Source organism: Kryptolebias marmoratus, linkage group LG16 (assembly GCF_001649575.2).
Source record: "Kryptolebias marmoratus isolate JLee-2015 linkage group LG16, ASM164957v2, whole genome shotgun sequence".
Taxonomy (NCBI): Eukaryota; Metazoa; Chordata; class Actinopteri; order Cyprinodontiformes; family Rivulidae; genus Kryptolebias; species Kryptolebias marmoratus.
The window spans coordinates 10,175,397-10,186,422 of NC_051445.1; the positions used below are offsets into that span (position 1 = coordinate 10,175,397).

The 11,026-nt window shown below is 41.9% G+C and overlaps 1 protein-coding gene across 1 annotated transcript; it reads right to left on the minus strand.

Annotated features, from left to right (window-relative positions):
- Positions 1-574: 574 nt before the first annotated feature.
- Positions 575-10,214, minus strand: slc2a3b (solute carrier family 2 member 3b). Its single transcript, XM_017415412.3, has 11 exons — positions 10,063-10,214; positions 9,398-9,516; positions 4,522-4,626; positions 4,020-4,180; positions 3,605-3,845; positions 3,338-3,500; positions 2,469-2,656; positions 1,404-1,508; positions 1,214-1,315; positions 918-1,121; positions 575-826 (listed from the first exon to the last, which is right to left on the minus strand). Exons 2-11 carry the CDS (start codon positions 9,419-9,421, stop codon positions 575-577), a joined length of 1,545 nt encoding a protein of 514 aa, XP_017270901.1. The 5' UTR covers positions 9,422-9,516; positions 10,063-10,214.
- Positions 10,215-11,026: the final 812 nt, after the last annotated feature.

Genomic DNA, 11,026 nt, shown 5'->3' on the forward strand with positions numbered 1-11,026 from the left:
TAATATAATAAAATAAAATTTCAGTCCATAATTAAGGGTTTTGTTCTACCTCTACCAACTAAAAAACAGCAGTTTCTTTACGGCGGCAGCAGAGCATTTTATTAAGACCCACAGGACAGCGAGTCTGTTTTTTTTAGGTCAAACTATCAGGACCCAGAACCGGCTTTTCAAGCTTGACCTCAATACATAAACCCCCTAAAGCCTGCAACCTTTCACCACTGAGGGCAGCTGAAAACTTGAACATATGTTGATCCTCTTATGTGGCGCAACGCTGCGACCCAGCTCTGGAAATATCCTGGAACATTAAGCACTGCTGGTACAGTCAAGTTTAGTCAGGATTACTGGAATTTATTTATGATTATTAAAAGGAATTCTGTTTGGGATTGTTTCTTTTAAATACTTCAATTATAAAAAATACTTTCATTTCAAAGAAGGCACTCTAAAAAGTCTTGTTTATGAAATCTGCAACCACAGATGACTTCTATCCTGCTGTTCTCCAGTGACTGACAGATATAATTTATGACTACTCCAATGACATGAGGTTGTGTGTGTTCTCCATGTCTTAACGAGTCACTCATTGTTTGTCTGCAGGAAGATCCACCATCGGTACTTTCTCTGTGGGGGACATGGGTGCAGGTTCTGGGCTGGCCGGCGGGTTGACAACCACCTCCTCGGGCGCTGAGGACTGGGTGGGTTTGGCAGCAAATCCCTGCGCGATGTCGTCGAAGGTCCGTCCTTTTGTTTCAGGAACTTTCAGGTAGGTGAAGATGAAGAACAGGATGAGCAGGACCATAAAGATGAGGAAGACGTACGGGCCACAGAGCTCCTGAGAGGAAGAGAAAGGCATTTGTTATGAAGCAAACTGGAAGTTGGACAACATTTAAGGCAGTCATTTTCTCTGGGTGTTTTAGAAATACCTCTAGTTTTGGGAATCCAAGCCCAACCAAAAAGTTAGCCGTCCAGTTGGAGCAACCAGAGACGGCCATGGCAGCAGGCCGAGGCCCCTGAGAGAAGAGCTCAGCGACGATGAACCAAGGGATGGGACCAGGACCCATCTCAAAACTGGCAACAAAGGCAAAAACGCCCACAATGGCCAGATAACTCAAGGAGTCGTTGGTCTTCTGCTCAACAAAAAGAAATTGAAAAGGGTTAATCTTAAAACGTAACATGGAAGCAACAGTTTAGGCAACAAGCTAAGAAAAAGTCCTCTCACAACTAAAGCCAGGGAGATGGTCATGATGAGGGCGCTGATGGCCATGCCCGCCAGTCCAATCAGGTGCAGAGTTCGGCGTCCGGCTCGCTCGACAAGAAACAGCTGGTGTGCAGAAAATAAAACCGATTAACAAACCAAAAAAAGCAGAAATCCTTCTCTGTTTTCGGACTCCATCTGTGCAGACACTTACAGAGACGACTGTAAACACCGTGTTGACGACTCCAGCTCCTATGGTGGCGTAGATGGGTTGAGTCACACCAGCAGTTTTAAAAATGCCCGTGGAGTAATAAAAGACCTGAAACCAAAAAAAAACCCAACATTTTTTTAATTACTGTTTTTCTCATTAACAAAAACCTGTTCATGAATCAGCTCATTTAAACGTTATGCTTTACAATGATACATTTTTTAAAAAGTCTCACTCGTTATTAGTCTGGTCACACAAAATACTAAAGGTTTTTTGAAACTTCCTGTACTGATAAAGAGGAAATACAATTTTGTTTTATTGTTTTTGTTTCTTTTTAGCTGATTTACGAAATTGTGTCATTTAGGTATTCACGTGAACTATTTTAGTTTTTTCTCTTGCTGATGAAAGCAAGGCTTCTGAATACTGTAAAAGTAAACTAAAAGGCTTTGTAACATTGGAAATAATCTGCAAATGTGACAGCTAGCTCTTTGGTTTTGGCCCCGCTTGGACTAGCCGTTAGCTCATCAATCTGGTCAGAATTAATCTTGATTTCTGTTGTTCATAACCTATCCGCAGAATTGAAAAGATATGAGCTGACCCTTTAAGTTCATTTCAAATTACACACTGTCATTTAAATTATAGCTTCCAGGAAAATATTGATAAGTGTAGCTTTGAGTTGTTTTATGTATGTACATTATGGTAAAGCACATCAGCTGCTTGCTGGAAAAAAACCTGAAGGTCGAGAAGGTTAATGTGTTTGTTGGAGTTAAGTCGATGTTTCATCCTCTGGCTGCACTGTGATCGTCACAACAGCCACAAATAACTGTAGACAACCTGCTAACATGACCCTCTTAACAAAACATTTCATAAATATCACTCTGCGTGTCTCATCCTTTTCCACTCCATTAGTTCCTTGAGCCAGAAAGCATTTTTCTTCATGTTCTTGCCAGAAACATTTCTATCAGTTAAGTGAAAGCTCCCGTTTGAGTTTAAAGACCGCTCCCTCCACCCGCACCGGCTGATAATTGATCGTGTCACACCGGCGTCTTACAGAATGTGAAGAAAACTCACAGCGTTGATGCCGGACAGCTGCTGAGAGAGCTGCAGGATGATGGCGATCACAATCGGCTGGCGATAGTTTGGAGAGCGGAAGAGTTCGAGCACGGTCACTTTCTTTTCCATGGCCATCTTCATCCCTTCTTCCTTCATCTCCTGAATGTCATCGTCCACGTCTTCACAGCCACGCAGACGCACCAGAGCTGCAGGAGGAAAATCAAAAGTCAGTATCCAACGCTATTTTTTTTTAATTCTACAAACCCTAACCTTCTTCATTTTTGGCAATAAAACATAGAAGAAGTTCTGTTTTTGATCACCATGTAAGTGTTGAAGCTGACAAACAGGTACTTTTTTGCACCAAAGGCCTCTAAAAATGAGGAAAACACTTAACTCCCACATAGTCCCCAAGAGAAAATGTGAGCAGACTTTTCACAGAAAAACAGAAGTTTCTTTATTTTTAACTCACTTGTTTGTTCCCATTTTTTACACCAGAAACACAAATGTCACACCGATGTGTGTGGTAACACCTTGTGGGACTCATGGCTGCGACACTGTGTCAATAGGAGTTGTAGTTTTTCAGAAACATCGGGTTGATTTAAAGTTTCAGTGAGTTTTGTGTCTGAGTTAGGGACAAAGCTGAACCTAACATCACCATGGCAACCTGAACTCGCAGCTGATTGGCACACAGTGACCAGCAGCTTCTCTCATCTCTGCTCTGTTTACACACACTTCGAAATATTCATTTTTAATATTCCAGCATTTAGCAAAGGACGAAGAGCAGGCAGTTTAAACAATCTTGCCACAATTTCTCCACAAAATACAAGTCCGAAGTTAAAAACGATGCCATGTTGTGTCTGCGATACGTGGGCTGAGTCATGACAGACCTTGTCTTGCCTCTTCCTCCTGTTTGAGGACGATGAGGAGGTACCGAGGGCTTTCGGGGCAGAAAGGGAGCATGATGGTCTGCAGTATAGCAGGCAGGATAGTGAGAGCGAGCAGCACAGGCCACAGAGCGTCCGAACCCAGCAGAGACTCCAGCCCAAAGATCTAAAACATGAACAACAAGGAATGAAGTAGGTAACACAAACTAACGTGAGCCTTTTTTACTCTGCTTAGATGGACTTCTTTTATAACAAACCGTACAAGTGTACCTGTGCTACCAGGATGCCTATAACCACACCCAGCTGATGCAGTGTGCCGAAGGCTCCTCGGACAGTGGTGGGAGAGATCTCGCCCACATACATGGGTGTCAGACCGGTGCACAGGCCGCAGAACAGACCGATGATCAACCGGCCGATGATGACCATCTCATATGATCTACTCAGAGACGACAGTCCCATCATACCACCGCCCAGCAGAGCCAGGACGTTAACGATCAGCATCGACTTTCTCCTGATGATGGGAGGACAAAAATCAATTAGGCAACTAGAGGAACTTAAACTTCATAACTCATCAGTCTTTCAACACTTCAGATGCCATATTTTTGTATCCAAATGCATGTAAAGGCAAAGAAATTTAAGCATTTTGGATGTGAAAAAAAAATTGTAAATACCCTCATCTTCTCACCTGCCAAAAGTGTTGACCATGTTCCCAACAGAGAAGGAGCCAATCATGCCCCCCACACTAAAGATGGCCACCGCAAAGCTCCACACCATGGTGGTGGCTTCCTTAGAAAAAGGCTCTCCGGTCCGCTCCATGGAGACATTCTGGAAAAAGTTTCGCAGTTTCTGGCAAAGGGAAAAATAAGAAGAGAAAAGAACGACAAGGTTAAAGGCATTTGAAGCACTTCCACATGGTGGCAGTAAAGCTTTCAGCACGGCCTAAAGAAGCGAAGTTTGTGCTCTTGACAAATCAAGCTCTTGTCTTGCACCACAACTCTGATTTTGGTCACAATGAGTAATTTTACAGAAACCCACAAGATAGCACAACAGCTGTTCAAGTATGTGTCTTTTACTGTTTATAATTTCAGTGATTATTGTGAGGCATATGCTCTAACAGCTTCACTAAAGCACTGAAACTTAACATGTTAAAATGAGTTTTGGTGAGCGTGACACAATCACACACACACCTGCTCAGGTGCATTGATGACCCCGGTGTTGTAGCCGAACTGCAGCGAGCCGATGACTGCTGTTGAAACACAGTAGAGGAGGTAAGGCGTCACCTTCTTCTTGGACTGTTGAGACAGAAAAAGACAGAAAGTTATGACAGATCTCTGCAACAAGCAGCTGGAGCTCACGTACAATCACTCCCTCAGTCTGAATAATGGATTTGTCCGGCGTCTGCCTCTACAAAGCTCTGATTGTCCACAATGACAGTGGTAAATTACTCACAACGAGCCTTTCTGCGAACACTCGTGTTTTCAGATCTGTACATTAGCAGCTGCTCTGATATCAGGTGTTTCCACCAGCTCCGTGATTCGTAGCTCTGAGGTATTTCTCAGATAAGCAGCTCAAGGCACCCTGAGAAAAAGAGTCCCTTAGTGAATGTTTTCTCCTGCTGGTTTAAGAATTAAAGGGGGCTTAGCTCATAAAACACCTGATCAAGACTGGTTTTACATGGCAGGGCTTGCTAAGAAGTGAGAGTTCTAATATGTAAAAGTCTCCAACCAAGCAGAACTGAATCCTGAAATGAAGTTTCACTTTGTCTTAACGCCACACGAACGTGGCGACAGCGGTTCTGAATGAAACGAAATGACTTTAAGTTCAGTTTAATCGGAGCATTTCCAGCTGTTGCTGAATCGGCCCTAAATTAAAAGCTCTTTCAGAAACAAACCCGCCTAAACAAGCACAAACAGCTCCGGCCTGTACAGGATATCACCATCTGCACACGTTAAATGAGTCCATCATCAAAGTTTGTTCCTGGTTTTATTCAGAACAAACTGACTTAAAGTGCAGCTCAGAGACTCCCCTGAAAACAAACTGCCTGTTCCTGCATGTAGACGGCCTGCTCGTTATTTCTCTAAGTCAACAGAGAACCCCGTGTTCCTTTCTGACAGCGTGAGCATTGGTACTTAACAGTAAGAGTAATGGACTTTTTAACACTTAATGCTTCACGCTGCACATATCAGGAACCTTTTAACTTATCGCAAAGCAACAAACTGCTCAAACTGACACATCACGCAGGAGGAAGTGATGAATTTCTTAAAATACCGGGCTGATAATAGAAAACCGCACAGCTGCAGCTGATAACCATGCTGTGCAGAATGTTATGACCTAAAAAAAAACACAAAACAAAAAATCATACGCTCTGGCTGCACAGCAGAAATGAAAACAGAATAACAGAATGCATGTCACTCCCTGCCTTGCATGTTAAAGTTTTAAATGAAGCTCTTATATGATTTGTTAGTGCTTAGCGTATGTGTTGGGGATGACCCTCAGGTACTACCAAACCAAATTTAAGCTCAGTGTCTACAGAATGGAGCGAGTTACAGCCATGTTTCTGTTTTCTAAGGTTGATGAACTGTGGCTGCCATCTTGAATCTAGCTGACTTCAAAAGTTAATCAATGGTAGAAAAAAAACATTTAATTGTTTATGAGATAGTTTGCTATCAGACAGACGGGGTTGACTCCAACAATTAAAGTCAATGTTTTAAACAAAGATCTTGAGTGATCTAGCAGTGCTCAAAGTATACAGCGGGGAAATAAGTATTGAAGGTGTCACCCATTTTGTAAGTAAATATATTTCTAAAGGTGCTATTGACATGAAATTCTCACCAGATGTTCGTAACAACCCATCCAATCCACACAGGCAAAGAAATCAAACCGTAGGTGTCCATAAAATATGTGTAATAATGAGAAATGACACAAGGAATCAATACTGAACACAAAGAAAGAGAGGTGCAAAAACACATGGAACATCAAGACACCTGCTGAAATCTATTAGTAAACTGAAGAGTAATATCAGATAGCTGATGGAATATAAAAAGGTGTGTCATTACCAAGGTGCTACACTAGAGACATAAAGGATAAATCCAGTGAGCTGTCTCAAGACCTTCGCAACCTTAGTGTTGCGAAACACACTGATGTTTCTGGTTACAGAAGAGTTTCTACACTGGTCCAGTGAGAACTGTCGGGGCCGTAATCTGGAGGTGGAAGGAACATTGTTTCACCACAAACCTCGTGCTACCCGCAAGATTTCTGACAGAGGAGTGAAAAGAATTAGCAGAAGAGCTGTCAGAGCGCTAAGGACCACCTGTGGAGAGCTGCAGAATGACCTGAAACCAGCAGGTACACGATAAGTCGAAAACTCCACGGTGTGTGTGTGTGTGTGTGTGTGTGTGTGTGCGCGCTCACCACACAACGCTCCACAGCTGAAGAGAAAGCATGTTGAATCACGTTTAAAGTTTGCTCAACAACATTTAGACAAGCCTGTGAAATACTGGGAGAATGTAGTCTGGTCACATGAGTCCAAAACTGAACTCTTCAGATGCCATAATACACACAATGTGCACCAACAGTGAAGTCTGGAGGAGGGAGCATCATGATGTGGGGCTGCTTTTCAGTGTACGTCTCTGGCAAACTTCATGTAACCGAAGGAAGGATGCATGAACAAATGTGCTGTGACATTCTTGATGATCTGCTGCCATCTGCCAGGATGATGAAGATGAAACGAGGGCGGACATTTCAGCAAGACAATGATCCCAAACACAGCCGAGGAAACTCTCAGTTGGTTTCAGAGAAAGGAAATAAAGCTGCTAAAGTGGCCGAGCCAATCACCCAATCCGAATCCAACCGGAAATCTATGGAAGGAACTAACAGCCAGAGTTCGTAGAAGTGTTGTGTGTAGAAGAATGAGTAATGTACGTGACTAGTTCTTTCATCATCACTAAAGGCTTATGCACAAAATAATAAATAAATTTTAGTAGGCGTGTTCAATACTTTTTACCTGTGTCATTTCTCATTATTACTCATTATTAACCTGATTTATGGACATCTATGGTTTGATTTCTTTGCCTGTGTGGATTGGATGGGTTGCTATCGACATCTGGTGATAATTTCATATCAGTAGCACCATTAGAAATATATTTACTTTTAATATTAATACTTGTTTCATCCGCTGTATGCTGGGGATGACTCTCAGCTGCAACCACACCAAATTTTACATTAATATCTATCAAACTGACTGATGTATAGCCATTTCTGTGTTTATTAAAACCAATTAGCTGTGGCAGCCATCTTAAAATGGACTGACTCCAAAGGTTAATCAGCTGTAGATGTGCATCCAGTGGTTACTTTCTGAGAGTTTCATTAAAATCCATCCACTGGCTCTTGAGATGTTTTGCTAACAGCTTTCATTGCGGTGGGCGTTGGTAATTTCCACATGCATCCAAAGAGCGTAGCAGAGCCGACACACGTGGGGTGTGTGCTCGTAAGAAAAGAAATGTTAATTTGCAGGGTTGATGCTGACGCAAACTGAGACACGACTGCAGCCTTAAAATCCCCTCCGTCTCTACATCGGTGCTTCGATTTAAGGAGTGGCCATCTGAGGAAGGAGCGTTTCGTACAGAACGGTGTCACTTCATGCCACGGCCGGCTCAGGGGCTGCACCAACATGTTTCAGTTGCAAAGACCTGCAGTCATTGTAGCTCAGGCACGTATCACATAGGTTTCCTTTCTTACTCAGGAGGAAAGAAAGTGCTGTTGCTCAACATCTGCTGCTGCCTTCCACAAGAAGGAAAAATGGCATTCATCGTACAACAAGATGTTACGAAATGCTGTGATATCCAAGCAGCCAGTTTAAGTAAAAACTGAGCATCCTCTCTGCTCATGGAGACTGATTTTTGATGTTATTTCTGGATAAAAAGGTCAAAATATGAAGCTACATAAATCTTCAAGTCTCAGTCTGAGAGAAAAACTTCTGTTCTTGTTATAGAAACCTATAGCTAACAATTGTTGCACATTTTTAAACTTGTGCCTTTGTAAAAATAGAATTTCTTTCCTTTTCTTTCAAGGATTACAAGCTTGTAGAGTTGCTGTATGCTTGGTGAAAAATACATCACCGTTCCCTTTGCTTATTAAACATTCTGCTTGTGAGACCTGATTTAGATCTTTAGAGTTTTTTTTATTTATGTTTTCCTTCTTTTTTTAAGCATCCATCTTTAATCTGTTTTAAACCTGGCAAAGAAAAGTTTAGCTCTAATTTACTGAAAACACAGTCAAAATTATTTGTTGTAAACTGATAAAAATCCGGAGTAAAACTTGTCTTAACTTTCATTATGATTTTGCAATAAAATCTTGACTTTCTTGAATTTATTTGAAATTGTTCTGTTTGATGACTTCAGGGCCCAGATTGCCGTGGACAAAGTGTGGATTCTGGCCCTCGAGCCATTATTTTGCCCCGGAGTTCTTCATTCTGATCCTTTTTTTTTAAAATCTCTATCTTCCTTTTTCAACAGAAACACAAACAAGTTTATGAAAGCCCTTTTGGCGCTCAGCTTCGTGTCACCTTGCAGTTGGCTTCTCGTCTCGGATGAAGTAAAACTCTGAAGTAACATCCCCGCATGAAGCAAGCTCATACAAATGACGAATGACAGCCAAGGCGACAGGAAGAGACTGATAAATTCACAACACGAACATCAGATTAATCAGATTGTAATCTTCTGTCTTGTGTAATTCGACCTGTTTCTGCTGTGTCACAGTCCCCTCATCCCACCCCTCTTTGGATGTAGAGAAATCAACAAGTTCAGACTCGACACCCAACAATCCTGCCTCATTTTTTTTTTTTTTTTGTACTTGCTAAGTCACGTCCTAAAATGTTCTGGTGATCATCCGGAGCTCCTGCAATTCCCAAAGTGGAAAAATACAGAAATGTGGAGATCAGTCTCACAAGTTCTGTAGCCTGTACTGTTGAAAGCTACTTAAAAACTAAAAGAACACCTTATGTGTAAAAAAAAAAACCCACCAACGAGTCCTGCAAAATCATATGGAAGAAAGAGGTTTGTTTACCCTGCCGTCCTCCAGCTGCTCCATCTTGATCTCTGAGGATGAGGATGATAAGGATGAGAGTTGGATGTCTCTCGTTGTTTAAGCGAAACACACGTTCTGTGCAGAAAATCCAAGAAAGCCTGCAAAAAGAGAGGAAAAAAAAGGGGGGTGGGGTGAAGAATTGTAGCAACATTCAATAGTATCGCTTTCTGAAATGTTTCCAGAGCAAAATCTGACATCAGCCATTCAACGGATCCATGAGGTCTTTTAAGGACACGATAATAAATCTAAAAAGATTTTAAAAACCACACATATCACACCTAATGAGTAAGGCAGAGCAGCTCAGACTCTTTTCACTTCTGAGTTCAGCTCAGACCTCAGAACTGACCGTAAACTCCTCCCTTCGCTTCCGCACACATCTCATCTCTGCACCTCTGAAACTTCAGCTTTTCTTACTATATTTGTTGGCTGCACACATGTTTCTACCATTGAAAATACATATATGTATTACAGCTATAATAATAATGAGCTAAAGTGATGGAGCTGCTGAAAATCAACTTATTTTATTGATGTTTAATGTACAGCAGCTTTAACATTTCTATATTAAAAAGTATTTATGTGATTTATATCAACATGATTGTAACATGTGAAAATAAGTGAGAGAATAAAAGTGTTGTTTCTTTTACCTTGTGGGTTGAATCTCTTTCAGGCTCTTCAATAAAACAGTCCAGCCCAGATGTGTGACAGCTGCTGAGTGGAGCCTCCTCTCCGGCAGGTCTTATAGGAAGCTGCTCCCCAGCTCGTTGACGTCTCTTTTAGTCATATTTAAATGAGGAACATCTCTCAGGCGCTGCTCCTCCGGGTCGTAATGTCTGTAGCAGCGCCGCAGCTGAAAAAGAAAAAACAAAACAAAAGGGAGCTGTGGGACGCGCTCCGGAGAAGGGAGCCGGAGAAAGGAGGCTGTGTGCGGCCGCCGTCCGCCGCCCACCGGGAGGCAGAGGTCAGAGCCAAAGCCCGGTCATGCAGGCATCATGAGACCGGCTCAGTGGGTGCTGAACAAAAGGGCTGCCCCTCTAATCCCCACAGCTAAAGCTCAGTCCTCTCTGCAAGACAAACAAAAACACAGCCCCACTTGGCTGGTTGGACTGGATTTCTGTTTGAAGATCCTAACAAGACATGTGCTCCTGTTTGATGGAGAACTCTGCGTTCAGTAAATATTTAAAGAAAAAAAAAAAAATAGAAAAAGCTTGATGTGGCCGGGAGATATTCAGACAGTTTCAAAAACTACAAAAAGTTAAATTAAAATGTTCCAGTAAAACTAGAGAAACTGCTTTTTATTTCTGTAAACATACAGCCTGAGTGTTGAACGACAGCTGAAATTCACTGAAGATGAGTCTAAAAGAAGCTGAACACTAGCTGAAAGCTGAAAGTAGTAAAACACTAGCTGAAAGTAGCTAAAATCAGCAAAACATCTCAAAGCTAAAAGTGTCAAAAGGCTAGCAATAAACCAAAAGTGTTAAAAGGTAGAAGTAGCAAAATGCTAGCTAAAATCAGCAAAACATTATCTAAAAGCTAAAAGTAGCAAAAGTCTAGCTAGAAGCTAGGAAAAAAGGGACGGCTAATAGCGATAAAAGGCAAGCCAAAAGGTAA

Bases quoted from the DNA above. Each gene is read 5' to 3' on its own strand.
- slc2a3b (XM_017415412.3), bottom strand. From the start codon at position 9,421: ATGGAGCAGCTGGAGGACGGCAGG. The intron at 4,181-4,521 runs GTGTGTGTGTGA...TCCCTTTGCCAG, and splicing joins TCATCAATGCACCTGAGCAG to AAACTGCGAAACTTTTTCCA. The intron at 1,316-1,403 runs GTAAGTGTCTGC...TCTGCACACCAG, and splicing joins CGGTGTTTACAGTCGTCTCT to CTGTTTCTTGTCGAGCGAGC.